This window comes from Eriocheir sinensis, chromosome 28 (genome assembly GCF_024679095.1).
Source record: "Eriocheir sinensis breed Jianghai 21 chromosome 28, ASM2467909v1, whole genome shotgun sequence".
Taxonomy (NCBI): domain Eukaryota; kingdom Metazoa; phylum Arthropoda; class Malacostraca; order Decapoda; family Varunidae; genus Eriocheir; species Eriocheir sinensis.
This window is the reverse complement of record NC_066536.1, coordinates 13771921-13788632: the sequence shown is the minus strand read 5'-3', so window position 1 is coordinate 13788632 and position 16712 is coordinate 13771921. Positions and strand designations below refer to the sequence as shown.

General features: G+C 46.8%; 1 protein-coding gene across 2 annotated transcripts in view; it reads left to right on the top strand.

Moving 5' to 3' along the window:
• The first annotated feature begins 2015 nt into the window (after positions 1-2015).
• The window catches only part of LOC127004588 (NACHT domain- and WD repeat-containing protein 1-like), a 55308-nt gene continuing 40611 nt past the window's right edge, over positions 2016-16712 (top strand). For both annotated transcript variants that reach the window (XM_050872473.1, XM_050872472.1), the window contains exon 1: positions 2016-2164. In XM_050872473.1, the coding sequence (XP_050728430.1) occupies positions 2103-2164 (62 nt within the window). In that variant the 5' untranslated portion in view covers positions 2016-2102. The remainder of the gene's footprint in view (positions 2165-16712) is intronic.

Sequence of the window (16712 nt, the reverse complement as noted above, 5' to 3'; positions counted from 1 at the left end):
CAGGCTGTGCGCCAGGCCAAACACGTCCCGCGCATGTCAAGGGTCGTGTGCGCATGTTAAGGAGTGCGCCTACTCCCCCCCCCCCCCTCCCAGGCCTCCAACGCACACACCACACTCACGATATAGCAAGAAGAGAATCAGCAGGATCATCGCCTCAGCAGTGGTCAGGCGGGCGGTGGCCGCAGCAGCATCCAACTCGGGGCCTCAAGACCACTGACGGTAGCAGCAGCGACAACAGCAGCTGAGCGGGGCACTCTCCCTTCACGACGCCATGAAGGCATCACAGGCCGAAGAAAGGACTCAGGTCTTGCGTCTGCCTTCTCTTTACCACAACCTATGACTGTCCACACCTGCATGTCAGCACACCTGAGCTGACAGTGTCCACTCGACGGCTCACTCTGTGCCAAAATAAACTTAATTGACGCTAACACATCCGAAGAAGGTAGAAAGAGGGCGCGAGAGTTCCCAAAGAGTGTTCTTCCATCTTATCTTAGGTGGGTGCGTGAGAAGACTTGGCCGCGAAGGTTTACAAACTCACATGCGTTGAAAGTTTCTTCCTTCGACGCGTGAGATATCTGAACGGTTTTCTTTAAGGGGTTGAAAGCAGTATTATTTATTATCTAAGTGCCAAAAACGGAAACGATTGAACTAAAGTCTTCTATAGTGGTTGTGAGAATCTTTTGACCGAGTTAGTGAGTGGTGCTGGCGGATGAACGTAGAACTAGTCACTTGTATTGCGGTAACTGTGTTCTTCTGGTGAGCTGAACGCTGCCTTTTGCATACAGTCGGCATTGTGTTGATAAGAAGTAACGTTAGTGTGCGCATGAAAGACTACGACTGAGCGTGACAGTGAAAGCAGTGCATCACTCCATCAGTATTGTTATCGTCTTCCCGAGTCTCGCCGCGCCGCCGATCGAGCACCGCCAACACCCGGACGCTGCACGGCCAGCATGCCCCGACCTCTCGACGCCGGGGAAGCAAACTTGTCTTCCACGTAACACCAGTAAGACGCTTCTGAAACTTGCGCCGCGTCCAGGCCCGGCACCCCCTCCCGCCTCCCTGCGTGGCCCGAGGAACCGCTAGAGAACGACGGATAAACGAAAGTCGGGCCGGAAAAGTGGAACTCTTCTGAAGGGACTCTGACTGCATACGTGCCCTGGAGGAGCCGTGGCAGCGAGGAAGTGTAAACAATTCTGAATTTGATGTAACTCAGTATTTGGAAACGGCACCACCACGATATCGACACATTTGAAAAAGAGCCAAAGAAGTTATTTGAAAGACTTACTGCCATAAAATCCAGTGGAGTGTTTTGTTAGTTTCCACGAATGACTCCTGCTCGTGACTCGCCGCCTGCAGCCACATCCAAATCAAGTTTCTCGTTGCAAGAGCTGATTCCGTTGTGAAGTTTGCGGCTGACAGCTGACGAAAGAAACTGAGCATCAAAAGGTGGTGAAAACGCAGATAAAAGAAGCAACAGTGAGCTCCCTTTCAACCGTGCCAGGAACTGTTGTCGGGTAAAAGAAACCAACAGAAAAATCTCCCCGAAAGAGTAAAGTTGATGTTGAAATTAGCATGCGTGACAGAAGGCAGCGGAGACGGAGGATTGTTGCATCACGAAGATAAGGAACCTGAGATACACCAGCGCGGGGAAAAAGAGGAAGCCCACCACGAGACAGTTGGACTTGGCTCGAGGTGAACGAAGATAGAAAACATAAACTTAAGTATACCCTGACCACAAAAGTTGAAGGGAATCCGAATAAATATAAAATAATCCAAGACGAGAGAACAAAAAGAGGCCTGCAAACAGAATAAGACAGACTCGCAGGGTAATATAAACCTAAGCAGACAAAAGAACAACGACGAGGCTGAAAAGGCAAGCAGCAGACTGAAGAAGAGGAAACAAAACCCAGTAACAAAACCACAATTAAAAACCAAAAACAGTGAAATCACCAAAAAACAAAGGAAGCCGAAATAGAAGAAGAAGAAGAAGGAGAAAAAGAAGGATAAGAAGAAGCAGAAGAGACACAGGAGCGGGTAGCGTGGCAGAGCACCTGGTGGCGGATCTTGGAGGTTCTCGACCACTCTCGCCGTGATCCTCAACAATGGGAAGCAGCTGCTCGTCGTCGCAGTCTCTCAAGGACAATGTTTCCGTCAAGAGCGAGGAGTGAGTAGACCCAATCCTCTTTTTTCTTGCATGTGTGTGGATGAGGCGTAGCTGAGGGGTATCGAAGGGAGGGGAAGTGGGTAGAGTAGAGAGTGGTGCATAAGCAAGTAGGTAGAGAGAGAGAGAGGAGGAGAAGATGAGAGAGTAAGGATCATAGTGTTGAGAAAAAGAAGGAAAGGAAGGGAGATCTTGGTCGAGTAAGGAATGGAAGGGAGGGGAAGGGGGTAGGGTAGAGAGTGGTGCATATGAAAGCAGGTAAAGAGCGAGAGGTAAGAGCATGAAAGAGTAAGGAGTATAGCGTAAAGAAAAAGAAGAAAGAAAGGAAGAGAGTTGATGAGGAAAAGATGAAAGAGAAGGAAAAGAGTGATGGAAAAGGAAGCGTTGTATAAGAGCTAAGAGAGAAAGAGAAAAGAGAGAGAAGAAGGGAAGGGCTAGAATCATACAGGAAGAGCGGAGAGAGAGGAAATGAAGTTCGAGCGATGCGTGGGTTTGAGGTAACGAAGAAAGGTGGAAAGCAATTAACAGAGAGCGCGTAGTGCGTGGGCGACGAAAGATCGGGAAAAGCAGGTGACGTGATTAAGGAAAGACAGAAAGATATGCATTGGGAGACGGGAAAAGGGAAAATGACGTGTGAAGAGCAATACGGAAAGAACAGGTTGGCGGTAAACTTAGCACAAGGAAAAAGAGAGTATGGTAAAGACGAGACGAGGCGAGGGACGGCAGGGAAGGGCGGGAGATAGGAAGGGGGAAAGATTGAAGGAGAGGCCAAACAGGTGTGTGTAGAGGTATGTTACAGTGATGGGGAGAAGCTCTATGTGTGTCTTGAGGTTGATAAGGATGAATAGGAGGATCGCAGCCGTGAGTGGGAGAGGAATGACGGGTGGAAGGCTGAGTGAACGACGGGAGAGGAAAGGAAGGGGAGATGGGAAGCCGAAAGGGGAGCAGGAGAAGGGGAATGCATAGAGAGAGTTTATGAGAACGCTTTGATAATATGAAGAGGAGATATGAAGGGGAAGAAAAGGATGGAAAGAAAGAAAGAACGGAGGGGAGAAGATGAAGGAAAATAAAAATGGATAGACAGAAAGAAAGAGCTACTGAAAGAGGTGATCAAGTGATGGAGTAATTTTTTTTTTACAGCAAAGGAGTCAGTTCAAGGGCATAAAAAAAGGAAACATATAAAAAAAAGCCTGCTAGTCTCTGCTCCTGAAAAAGAGTTAGAGGAGTGGCCGAAAGATAGATCAATTTCGGGAGGGGAAGCGTAAATCAACTTTAAGGAGAGGAAGAAAGGAGAAAAGGCAGGTTGGCGTAACTAAAAAAAAAAATAATGAAGAGCCGAAGAATTATATTAAATGAGGTGAGGGAAGAGGAGTATGAGATGATGAGTTTTATGACAATGCTTAGACGATTGGGGTTGATTAAGCTTCCTTACCTTAGCTAAGGAGGTGTTGGAGAAACCCTTTTGCTGTCCATACTTATTTTATATTTTTTTTATTTTGTTTATTTGTTTATTTATTTACGAATCTTTATTTTATTTTATTTTAGTTTAGTTTATCTATTTTCTTTTTTCCTTTTTTCTCTTTTCTTTCTTTCTTTCTTTTTTTTCTTTCTTTCTTTCCTTCTTTCTTTCTTTCTTTATTTCTATTTTTTTTTTGTGTGTGTTATTTATTTGCCTTTCCTTTACTCCTTTATTGACATTCATTACTTTCCCTCATCTTCCCTTTATTCTCCTCTCCTTCCTCTTCTTTATTCACGTCTGCACACCTTAGATACTACACTCTTAGCCCCAGGAAACTCCACCCAGCCGTAAACAATGCCCCATCTTCCCCTTCTTCCTTCCTTTCCCCACTCTCTACCGTCCTGTTCTTCCTCACTCTCGTTCACCACTCTTCCCCGCCTCAGCCCACTCAGCCTCGTCCAGCCCTTCCTCACCTTCAAGCCCATTTTCTCCCCTCCTCTCTGTCACCTCTGTCTCAATCTCTTCCTTCTACTTCCTTCGTATGTCACCTTGTCCCCACATACGCTCCCGCCCCCCTCAACACGCCCTCCTACCCGCCCTTGCCCATCCTCAACACAAGAGTATGAACCGGTAGTGTTGTTGTTGTTGTTGTTGTTGTTGTTGTTGTTGTTGTTGTTGAGGGTTCTTTCTCCTAACAATGTCCTGGTGAATGTTTGTGGTGGTGTTTTTGCATTCCTTAGTAATTGCCCTTTCTCTCTCTCTCTTTCTCTCTCTCTCTCTCTCTCTCTCTCTCTCTCTCTCTCTCTCTCTCTCTCTCTCACAAACAAAAATCAAACAAAAAACAAACATACTTTACGCGTGAAGGCGGTGATTTAATTGAGTTTAGGAAGTTGATTAATTTGCATGATGTGTTTTTTCATTAGAGAGGAAAAAGAGGAAGCGATGTGATGAAGACAAGCATCACAACCACCAACACCACCACCACGACCACCACCACCACCACCACCACTACCACTATCATCACCACAACCGCCACCATCCCCCCCCCCCACACGTTACTGATGACTAATGATAACACCTGCACTGATGGACTACACAGGTGTACATGAGTCTTTAAAGGGGCGACATGCTCTACCTTACGTCCCTATACCTGTCCCCTACCTGTCCCCTTCCTCCCTCGCCCCTCCACCTCCTCCTCTTACCCCCATCACAACTCTCATCATATACGGGCTTTTTTTTTTTAGCGGGCTTTTTTTTCATTATTGTTTTCTTTTTTTTACGCCCTTGCACTGTCTCCTCTGCTGTAAAAAAAAAATTCGTCAAAGATTACATCCCTATATTTTCGCGTCCTTCCTTTTTTTATCTCTCTTCTCTGCGCTGGTGAAGAAAGCAAGGATGTTCTGCGTGTGTTCTTCTGTGGGTGGGTATTATTCTTCCATTTCCGCGTCCTTCCTTTTTTCATCTCTCTTCTCTCTGCGCTGGTGAAGAAAGCAAGGATGTTCTGCGTGTGTTCTTCTGTGGCTGGGTGTTGTTCTGCCTGGTTGTTTGAGGTGCTTCACAGGCTTTTCCTCAGCTTGTTCTTCGTTACTCGTCGCTTTTCCCGTTCTTCCCCTCTTCTTCCTCCTCCTTATCATTCTCATCATCACCATTACCACATTCATCCTTCCCCCTCCATCTTCGTTATCTCCTCTCCTTGCACACTTCCTCCTTCTCAAGACATCCTTCTGACTGCTTGAGGTATTTTGAAGTTCTCCTCAGCTCGTTCTTTTCCCATCCTTCTCTCTCTTTTCCTCCTAATCATCATCATCTTCACTCTTATCATGTTCATCCTTTCCCTCCCATCTTCGTTATCTCCTCTCCTTGCACATTTCCTCCTTCTCAAGACATCCTTCTGACTGTTTGAGGTATTTTTTAAGTTTTCCTCAGCTCGTCCCCCTCCCTCTTTTCCTCCTCATCATCTTCGCCCTTATCATGTTCATCCTCCCCTTTCATCTTAGTTTTCTCCTCTCCTTTCACTTCCCTTCTCAAGATATCCTCCTCGGTCGGTGCCTTAATCCCACCCGCCCATCCGTATCCCTTTCTTAGCCCGCACGTGTCCCCATTGCCATTCTGCCCGCCGTGTATTGTGATCCGGGAAATGTTGGAGTTAATCAGAGCGGAAGTACAGGGAAAGAGACCAAAGAAAAGGCCGTTTTTAGGGTGGACTTCAATGAGAAATAAATCCGCGAGAGGTCGAGCTTTTGGAACAGAAAGTGGGGATGGGGTGGAGAGAGAGAGAGAGAGAGAGAGAGAGAGAGAGAGAGAGAGAGAGAGAGAGAGAGAGAGAGAGAGAGAGAGAGAGAGAGAGAGAGAGAGAGAGAGAGAGAGAGAGAGAGAAGGGTTGGTCAACAGGCGTTCATGAGAGATAAATAAAAAAATAGGAAGAGGAAAGGGAGGAAGGAAGGAAGGAAAAAAGGGATGGAAAGAAAGAAATAATGGAAAGGGGGAGAAGATGAAGGAAAATAAAAGTGGATAGATAAAAAGAAGAACCATTGAAAGGGATGATTAAGAAAAGCGCATACGAAGGAATAAATGGAAGAGAGAGAGAGAGAGAGAGAGAGAGAGAGAGAGAGAGAGAGAGAGAGAGAGAGAGAGAGAGAGAGAGAGAGAGAGAGAGAGAGAGAGAGAGAGAGAGAGAGAGAGAGAGAGAGAGAGAGAGAGAGATGATAAAACAGATGTAATATTTAAACTCATAAGGAAACGGAAAAAAAAGGAACGAAGGAGGAGGAAGGAAATGAATGAAGCTGGACAAATTTTGAGAATGGAGGAGAAAAGGGAGGAACAGAGGGAGGGAGAGAGGGAGGCTTAGGTGAGGCGTCTGCACAGAGGAGGAGGAGGCGGACGAGGAGGAGGAGGAGGAGGACCTTATTATGGCAGGCCTTTGGGGGAGACGACCTCAAAGAACACACGATATTGGTGAGCAGAAGCAGTGGGAGGCGCATTATGTCCCGCCGGACCACCAGAATATCCCGCCCAAGTCCACCGAAAATAAGGGTTTTAGGCCGAGTTATTAGCGGGCGGGCGGGCGGGCAGAAGGCAGGGGAGGGGGCGGGTTAGAGAGCGTTCGGTTGAAGTTATGGCAGATTCCCGCTTGTTTTCCAATCCCGGAGTATGAGGGAAGAGGTTGTTGTATACTAATCTCGGTGTGGGTGGAGGTGGTTTGCGGCGGTTGGCGGTAGATGGCGTTGAAGAAAGTTTGCAGTAGTTGACAATAGTTGGCGTTGAAGAAAGTTTGCAGTAGTTGACAAAAGTTGGCGTTGAAGAAAATTTGCAGTAGTTGACAAAAGTTGGCGTTGAAGAAAGTTTGCAGTAGTTGACAAAAGTTGGCGTTGAAGAGAGTTTGCAGTAGTTGGCGGTAGATGGCGTTGAAGAAAGTTTGCAGTAAATGACAATAGTTGGCGTTGAAGAAAGTTTGCAGTAGTTGACAAAAGTTGGCGTTGAAGAAAGTTTGCAGTAGTTGGCGGTAGATGGCGTTGAAGAAAGTTTGCAGTAGTTGGCGGTAGATGGCGTTGAAGAAAGTTTGCAGTAGTTGACAATAGTTGGCGTTGAAGAAAGTTTGCAGTAGTTGACAATAGTTGGCGTTGAAGAAAGTTTGCAGTAGTTGACAATAGTTGGCGTTGAAGAAAGTTTGCAGTAGTTGACAATAGTTTTCGTTGAAGAAAGTTTGCAATAGTTGACAATAGTTGGCGTTGAAGAAAATTTGCAGTAGTTGACAATAGTTGGCGTTGAAGAAAGTTTGCAGTAGTTGACAATAGTTGGCGTTGAAGAAAGTTTGCAGTAGTTGACAATAGTTGGCGTTGAAGAAAATTTGCAGTAGTTGACAATAGTTGGCGTTGAAGGAAATTTGCAGTAGTTGACAATAGTTGGCGTTGAAGAAAATTTGCAATAGTTGACAATAGTTGGCGTTGAAGAAAATTTGCAGTAGTTAACAAAGGTTGGCGTTGAAGAAAATTTGCATTAGTTGACAATAGTTGGCGTTGAAGAAAATTTGCATTAGTTGACAATAGTTGGCGTTGAAGAAAATTTGCAGTAGTTGACAATAGTTGGCGTTGAAGAAAGTTTGCAGTAGTTGGCGGTAGGTGGCGTTGACGATAGTGTATTACAGTGAGGAAAGCTAAATAGTGTAATGGCATTGAAAAGCAAAATCTGTGGACAAGCAGAAGAGAGGATCAAGAGAAGAAGAAATACCTACGAAGCGATACAAAGCGATACAAACCAAAAGAAGATGACGAAGAAGGTTTTGAATGGAGACTGAGCGATGGGCGGCGGTTAGAGGTAGCGGAAGAGAACAGGAGATGGCGGGCCTGACCGCTACCCGCTGATCGTCGCACCAAAGGGCCGTATCATCAAACATATCGGCGCCCAGGCACACACATTTGACTTTCGTAGGAGTTGTGGGCATTTCCTGAGGTAGTTTTATGACCCTTCTGGTAGTTTGAACCTTCCTCTGTACCATGAACCTAAAGAAACACTCATTATAACCCGAGTGATCTCCTTTTTGGCCTTTGGAGATAGTTGATGTGAGAGGCGGGAGCGTCTGACAATGCCAACCTAAGACCTTCCCCTTTCATCTTGGTCTTGCTCTTGTTTTGGTTCTTGTTCTTCCTGTTTTTGTTCTTCTCGTGGCGTTTGTTATTTTGAAAGAGGAGAAATAGAGGTCAAGGCCGTAGGCTGGTATTTATGTTACCTTTTTACGTGTTGTGAGAAGAAGAAAACGAAGTAGTGTTAGTTAATAAATAGAGGCAAGATACGGAAGACAAGATCGAATACTTACAGTTACTTTTTACGTGTTTGCAGAGAGAAGGAAAACGTAGTAGAGAGAGGATCGTACAGAAGACAAGATCGTATACTGATGTTACTTTTTACGGGTTTGTGGAAAGGAGAAAAAGAAGTAGTGTTTGTTGATAGAGAAGATATAGAAGACAAGATCGTATACTGATGTTACTTTTTACGGGCTTGTGGAAAGGAGAAAAAGAAGTAGTTTTTGTTAATAGGGAAAGAAGATACAGAAGACAAGATCGTATACTTATGTTACTTTTTACGGGCTTGTGGAAAGGAAAAAAAGAAGTAGTGTTTGTTGACAGAGCGAAGATATAGAAGACAAGATCGTATACTTATGTTACTTTTTACGTGCTTGTGGAAAGAAGAAAAAGTGGTGTTTGTTAATAGCGAGTGAAGATCCCACAGAAGACAAGATCGAATACCTCTCCACGCAAAACTTTTTATTTATTTATTTATTTATTTATTTTTTTTTTACGTCTTGGCCTATTGCGCTGGTAGGCTTCTTCCCGGTGGATCCTGATGGTCGGTCCAAGGCTTCTTCCCGGTGGGTCCTGATGGTCGGCCCAGCCCGTTCTGGCGCAGACGAGTGTTTATAGTGGCGCCATCTTACATTGGCTCATGCTGCCCTCCCGGTGCTCATCTTTAATCCTAGAATCTAGAGTCCGGGCTGATAGGTGGTCTTTTGGACAGCATGTGGGTAGTTTTAAGCCACTCGGCGGCGGTTGAAAAATCCCAGCTTGGTGGCACCGGTCGGGGATTGAACTCGCGTCCTCCTGAACGCGGGGCCGTCTTGCTATCTGTTCAGCCACCGCCTACATTTGACATCTCTTTTGGTCCTTCGTTCTATTTTCTTTTGTTTTAGCAGCGTCTTGTGGTTATTGTTTATTGCCCTTGAGCTGACCCCCTTGCTCTAAAAACAAAAATACCTATGTCACCCTTTACGTGTCTATAGGGGGGAAGAACACGCAGTAGAGGACAGCAGCGAGCCCTTGTCACTCCGTCTGGGCGTTGTCAGTGGCGGTCGAGGGCAGGGAGGCAGGAAGGCGGTGAAGCATCTCGTTGCCATGACGCTCGCTGGGGGAGGGCGTCCGGAGCGGCGGCACAGACAGACAGACAGACAGACACTCAGACAGGCGTGGGCGGCGGGGAACAGCTGGCGGTCGTGTGTGAGGGAAGGTCAGTCTTTAAAACTCTACACCGGAAATGCACTGTAAGCTGAGGAAAGACCAAGCAAGACCCCGAGCGAGAGGAAGGCAGAGACGCGGAAACAAAAGTAACGACATCAAACGTTTCTGTGCTGTTGAGTTGAGGCGGCTGTGTTGTTTTGAAAGAGGAGAAAGAGGAAGACAAGGGTGCACGCGTTTCATTCCTCCACCACTTCCACATTGCTGCCTTCCTTCCACTCACTCTTACACCTGTTCACTTGCCTCATCTTTTACCTTCTATCATCCCCTCTAACTCCTCACTGTGTTTCATTCTTACGCTTGTTCCTGTTCTTACTTCCTGACACCCCTTACCACCTCTCTCTCTTCCCTTACACAACCAGCAACACCCTCTGACTATCATCCCCTCCAACTCCTCACTGTGTTTCATTCTTACGCTTGATCCTGTTCTTACTTCCTGACACCCCTCACCACCTCCCTCTTCCCCTACAGAACCAGCAACACCCTCTGACTCCACCCAAATCTTCCTTCTTCTTCTACTGCCGGCCTGCACTTCCTCTCTCCCTCCTTCCTCCCGCCCTCACTCCCATCTGCACACCCAACACACACCCTCTGACTCCACCCGAATCTTCCTTCTTCTGCTACTACCGGCCTGCCCTTCCTGTCTCTCTCCTTCCTCCTGCCCTCACTTCCGTCTGCACACCCAACATTCACCCTCTGACTCCACCCAAATCTTCCTTTTTCTTCTACTGCCGGCCTGCACTTCCTCTCTCTCTCCTTCCTCCCGCCCTCACTTCCGTCTGCACACCCAACACTCATCCTCTGACTCCACCCGAATCTTCCTTCTTCTTCTACTGCCGGCCTGCACTTCCTCTCTCTCTCCTTCCTCCTGCCCTCACTCCCGTCTGCACACCCAACACTCACCCTCTGACTCCACCCGAATCTTCCTCCTTCTGCCACCACTCGCTTGCCCTTCCTCCTTCTCTCCTCCCGCCCACACTCCCGACCGTCCAGTGTAAGGTTAAGCGTATATTATTAATGAAATCACATCGAAGGGCGCCGTAACTTCAGTATTTTTTCGATCAGGTGTATTTCACGCTTGGTTAGTCTCCCTTTAAGTTGAACGAAGCTTTGTGGTGTGTGTGTGTGTGTGTGTGTGTGTGTGTGTGTGTGTGTGTGTGTGTGTGTGTGTGTGTGTGTGTGCGTGTGTGTGTTTTAGGGCATGCGTAACAGTGACATAACGCACGCAATTGGGATTTACCAAGTCCTGAAACGTAAATAATCAAGTAAAAAATCCTTCCTTTAGTTTTCATTTCGCTTTTCGTGCGTATTAAGAAACCATATTTTTTTCGAGTTTTCTTTTTACATCATTCATTTATTTATTCTCCTCCTCCTCGTTCTCCTCCTCCTCCTCCTCCTCCTCTTTCCGCTTCTGTTTTTCCTTATATGTCAATCGTAATAATTATAATAGCTCTAATTACAATCACAAATCATAACCATATTTCTCTTTTTTTCTTTATACATCATTCATCCATTTCTTCTTCTTCTCCTCCTTCTCCTCCTCTTCCTCCTTCTGTTCTTCCTGCCTCTGTTTCCTCTTATCCATCAACCATAACAATACCAACTCTAACTACAATCACAAATCTTAACCTCATCTCTTCAGTTCATCTCAAACAAATGCTAACATCCTCTTTATCACTCACCTTTGCTATACTCGCTCTTCATTACCGCAATACAGAACACGACCGAGGCAAAGAAAGAGGACGAAGGAAACCGTGCAAGCAAAACCAAACAGGAAAGAACCACTCGAAATGCATAACCAGAGAACCAAGAACTAATATATCTCCTTACTTCAGTACTTTCTCTAACAATCGTGTCCTTATCTTTCTTATCCTCTCCCCTTCTCCTCTCTTCCTTTTTATTTCAGTTTATCCAGGGAAGAGGAGGAAGAAGGGAGAAGGAGGGGAGATGAAGTAAGGGAAGGAAGACGGGAGGGCGTTGTGGACTAAGAGGAAAATGAGTGTAAGGGAGAGTAAGGGAGCTGGAGGGAGGGAGAGAGAGAGAGGGAGGGAGAGGCATGCTGGGAAGTGCTTCAGAGGGAGAGAGGGAGAGGGTGAAGTATATATAGTTCGTTGTAAAAGAAGGGAGCAGAATAATGGACGAGAGAGAGAGAGAGAGAGAGAGAGAGAGAGAGAGAGAGAGAGAGAGAGAGAGAGAGAGAGAGAGAGAGAGAGAGAGAGAGAGAGAGAGAGAGAGAGAGAGAGAGAGAGAGAGAGAGAGAGAGAGAGAGAGAGAGAGAGAGAGAGAGAGAGAAAATAAAGGAAGTGGTAAAGGGAGGGAAATAAAACAGGAGGAACACAAGGAAAAAAAGGAAAAAGAGAGAAAAAAATAAATAAAAAGAGAGAAAATGGGAGGGAGGAAGGAAGGCTGGGATGAGGGAATGGAGACGAGAGATTCAAGTGAGGGGAGAGGGAGAGATAAAGAAGTGCGGAGGGGGAGGAACGGAAGGGAAGGGAGGGATAAAAGATGGGAAGTGAAGGGTGGGAGAGAAGGAAGGGAAGACGGAGGAAGATTAAATGACAGGAGAAACAATAGAGAAGAAGACGAACCGATAGACGAAAGGGTGATCGTGAAAAATGAATAAGAGAGAAGACAAAAAAAACAGAAGACGAGGAGAATGAAATAAAAATAAGAACGAAGAGGGAGGACTGTAAGAGAGGAACTAGAAGCGTGATAGATGAAGAGAAAGAGATACATGGAGAGGGAAGAGGGACGAAGGAGGGACGTAATAAGATACACGAAACAGATAAAAAGAGTCAGAGGAGGATGAGGAGGCAGGGAAAGAGGGGAAATATAAATGCAGGAGAGAGGAAGAGGAAAAGAAACAGTAAGAAAAAGGAATAAGAGAGAGAGAGAGAGAGAGAGAGAGAGAGAGAGAGAGAGAGAGAGAGAGAGAGAGAGAGAGAGAGAGAGAGAGAGAGAGAGAGAGAGAGAGAGAGAGAGAGAGAGAGAGAGAGAGAGAGAGAGAGAGAGAGAGAGAGAGAGAGAGAGAGAGAGAGAGAGAGAGAGACCATTGAAGAGAAGTAACGAAGGAATGGAGATAAGAAGAGTTGCTAAAAGAGAGGAATAGAGGAACAGGGAAGGAAGGAGGGAGTTAGGGAAGAAAGGAGAATAAAAAAAAAAAACGTTAAAAAAGAGGAATATGAGAGAGTGGTTGATGAGGAGAAGTAACAAAGGTATGGAGATAAAAAGTGTGGATAAACGAGAGGAAGAGAGTAGGCAGGGAGGGAGAGGAGGGTCAGGAGGGAGAGAAGGAGGGAGGGAGGGAGGGAGGAAACGAAGGAAGGAAGGAATATGAGAGACCGGCTGTTGAGGAGAAGTAACGAAGGGATGGAGATAAAAAGAGTGGATAAACGAGAGGAAGAGAGTAGGCAGGGAGGGAAAGGAGGGTCAGGAGAAAAGGAAGGAAGGAAGGAAGGAAGGAAGGAAGGAATATGAGAGAGTGGTTGTTGAGGAGAAGTAACGAAGGGATGGAGATAAAAAGTGTGGATAAACGAGAGGACGAGAGTAGGCAGGGAGGGAGAGGAGGGTCAGGAGGGAGAGAAGGAGGGAGGGAGGGAGGGAGGGAGCATGCCAGAGCCTAATTAAATGCCATCGTCGCCGGCGCCCGGACAACGACCTTGTGACCCGCGCGTGAGTGATCGCCTCGTTAGCGCCGGGCAGGGACACCGCCGCAACGCAGGGCGCTCCCCGTCACCCGCCCCGCCCCGCCCCGCCCCGCCCCGCCCTGGCAGATTGGTGATTTTCTGCCTGACTTCCTGACTTCCGGGCTCTTTGAATGTTTGGCTTCATGACTGTTTATTTACTGTATTGTCTAACTATATGACTGATTAACTACCTCGCTGCTAATGTGCCTGGTTGACTCTTCCTGGTTCTCTGACTGATTAACTTCCTGACTGTTTCTGTACCTTTCTGTCTGAATACCTGACTGATTAACTACAAGACTGTTTACGTACCTGTCTGACTGGCTTCCTGACTCTCTGACTGTGTAACTTTCTGACTGCTCTGTACTGTATTGTTTGAGTGGCTGACAGATTAACTACCTGACTGTTTACGTAGCTGGCTGACTGACTTTCTGGCTGACTGTTTGACTTCCTGATGTCTCCGTGCCCTCCTGTCTGACAACCTGACTGATAGACTACCTGGACACCTGTGTTTTTAAATGTTTAATTTCCCTACTCCTTTAATTTCTTTGTTTCTGATTGTTAGACTGTTTCTGTGCCATACTGTGTGACTGCCTGACTGGTTAACTACCCGGCCACCAATTCCTGGATGCTCGACTTTTCCTCCCACATTTTTCTCCTTTTTTTGTACCTTTCACAAATGCCCCTCTCTTTCCATCCCCTCGTCGAGCCTTTATTTACTCCGTCTCGATCCACCGTTTTATCGTCCTAACACGCATTCATAAACAATGTCTCAGTAGGCAGTTAAACGCGGCTGTACATCACCGTAGAGTTTAGATTATTCAGTGCGCCTTTTTTTCACGTTGGGATATATACGTCAACAGACTCTTTCATCACTCAGAGTTTTAAGCCTTGTGCCTGTCTGTGTGTGTGTGTGTGTGTGTGTGTGTGTGTGTGTGTGTGTGTGCATATATATAACAAGCGAGAGAAGAAATTTGACGGCAAGGAAGAATAACGAGAAAGAACATAGAAGAGAAAATATCATGAAGGAGAACGGGAGAAACGTATGCTAACAGGAAAGAAAAGGAGGATGAAAAAAAATAGGAAGATAAAGATGAGAGATTGGACGGGAGAGGAGGAGGAGGAGGAGGAGGAGGAGGCGGAGGAGGGGTAAGATGATTGAACGAAGGATGGAGCAGAAAGAACGAAGAAGAGGATATGAAAGTAAAGTAGAAGAAGAGAGAAAAAAACAAGGAATTGGAATAGTAAGATGAAGCAGAAGATAAGACGGATTAGAGAGAGAAGTTGTTTTCATGTAAATATAAAAAAAACTAATGAAATAAACGAAAAAAAATGCGTATGGACCTAATCTGAAATACGTCAACTCACAAAGACAATGGAAGGAGGAACACAGAAAACGGGAATTGAATGAGAAACGCAGAAAACGGAAATGGAAAACGGGAGTGGAAGGAGAAGCTATAGTAAAAGAGACCAAGGGCGATCTGTGAGGTACATGCTGCAGAGGAAATTCATGATAGGAGATAGGACACAGCAGAGGACGAGAAAGAGGATGGGGGGGAGGAAAGGGTAGGAAGACAAGAGGTGATAAAGGGGGCGTGGAGAATGTATAATATTAGGTTAAAAGTAAGGAGCAGGAGAGGAGAGGGGTATGAAGCGAGGGAGAAGGACGCACTAAAAAAAGTAAGCTATTGTGAGGCTTGTGTGTGTTTGGGGTCATGATTGCTACTTAATGCTGTGTGGCTGGCAACTCTCATCTATCTGTCTATCTGCCTATCTATCTGTCTATCTATCTACCTATCTATCTACCTATCTAGCCTTTCCTATTGAGTTAGCGCCGCAAAATGGCTGACGTATGCCTAATCATACTGTTTTATTGAAGTTCGACATTTGTTTTCACTTGGCGCCTGCGTGGTGGGCGTGGGCGGGCGAGGGGAGTGGCTAGAGTGGGGGGCGGGGAAGAGGGGGAGCAGGGTTGGGCTGGGCAGGGGCGGGGCGGGCACCTCCGGCGGGCTAGTGTGTGTGTCGGGAAGCGCGGCGGCAGGACGGTCCAGTCACCCTCGGCGCCTCACCGACCCATGGGATGCAGACTGAACACACACACACACACACACACACACACACACACACACACACACACACACACACACACACTGCCTTGTTGCCGCCGCCCTGCCAATAAAACACCCGACGCGGCGCCACACTGCTGCCTCAACACCCTGGGGACACTGGAACACGCCTCGCCGCGCGCCACCTCCACGCCGGCCCGGAATGAATTGTTGATTGTTATGAATAATGACTAACCTGCTAAGAAAAGAGACCACCACCATTAATAACAGTAGTAGTAGTAGTAGTAGTAGTAGTAGTAGCACGTCTGGGAGTATTTGTTTTCTTCACCCACAAAAGGAAAGGAAAGCCACCGCTGTCTGTACCTGTTGCTTGAAGGCGCCGCCGCTTCTACGACACCGCCTCCCTCCCTCCTCTTCCTGCCACTCTCTGTACCCTCCCTCCTTCCCTCTCTCACACTCCTCCCTCACCATCTTGCCTTCTTCCTCTACTCCTTCCCTCCCTCCCCACGTTACTTGTCTCTTTCCTCCCTGTCTGCTAATACTTTTCTCTCGCCTTCCCTGCTTTCGTGCGTCCCTCCCTCCCTCCTTCCCTTCACTCCCTTTCCTCATACCCTGCAACCTCCTTCCCTCACCCCTTCCCTCTCACTTCCGTCCTTATCACCCTTGGCTCACTTACCCCTTCCTTCCGTTGCTACCTCCTTTCATCTGACCCTATTGAGTGATTGAGTGAGTGATGGAAAAATGAGTGAGTGAGTGTACTGGATAGTTGGCTGCCTAACTTGGTGGATGAGTGGAAAGCTGACTGAGTGAGTGAGTAAATGAGTGGATGATAGAGTGAGTGAGTGAGTGTACTGGATTGCTGGATGCCTGGCTTAGTGGATGAGTGGCAAACTGACTGAGTGAGTGAGTAAATGAGTGGATGATAGAGTGAGTGAGTGAGTGTACTGGATCGCTGAATGCCTGGCTTAGTGGATGAGTGGCAAGCTGACTGAGTGAGTGAGTAAATGAGTGGATGGTGGAGTGAGTGAGTGAGTGTACTGGATCGCTGGATGCCTGGCTTAGTGGATGAGTGGCAAGCTGACTGAGTGAGTAAGTAAATGAGTGGATGATGGTGTGAGTGAGTGAATGTACTGGATCGCTGGATGCCTGGCTTAGTGGATGAGTGGCAAGCTGATTGGCGCGCGGGAAGTATTGACGCGCGGAAGGAAAGATTGGAGATAAAGATTATAGATAAACAGGTGTGTGCTGGAAGGGAGAAGGGGGAAGAGGAGGAAAGAAGGAAAGAGAGAGGAGAGAGGGTGAGAGGAGGGGGTCGATATGCAGCACTGGGTTAGGCGG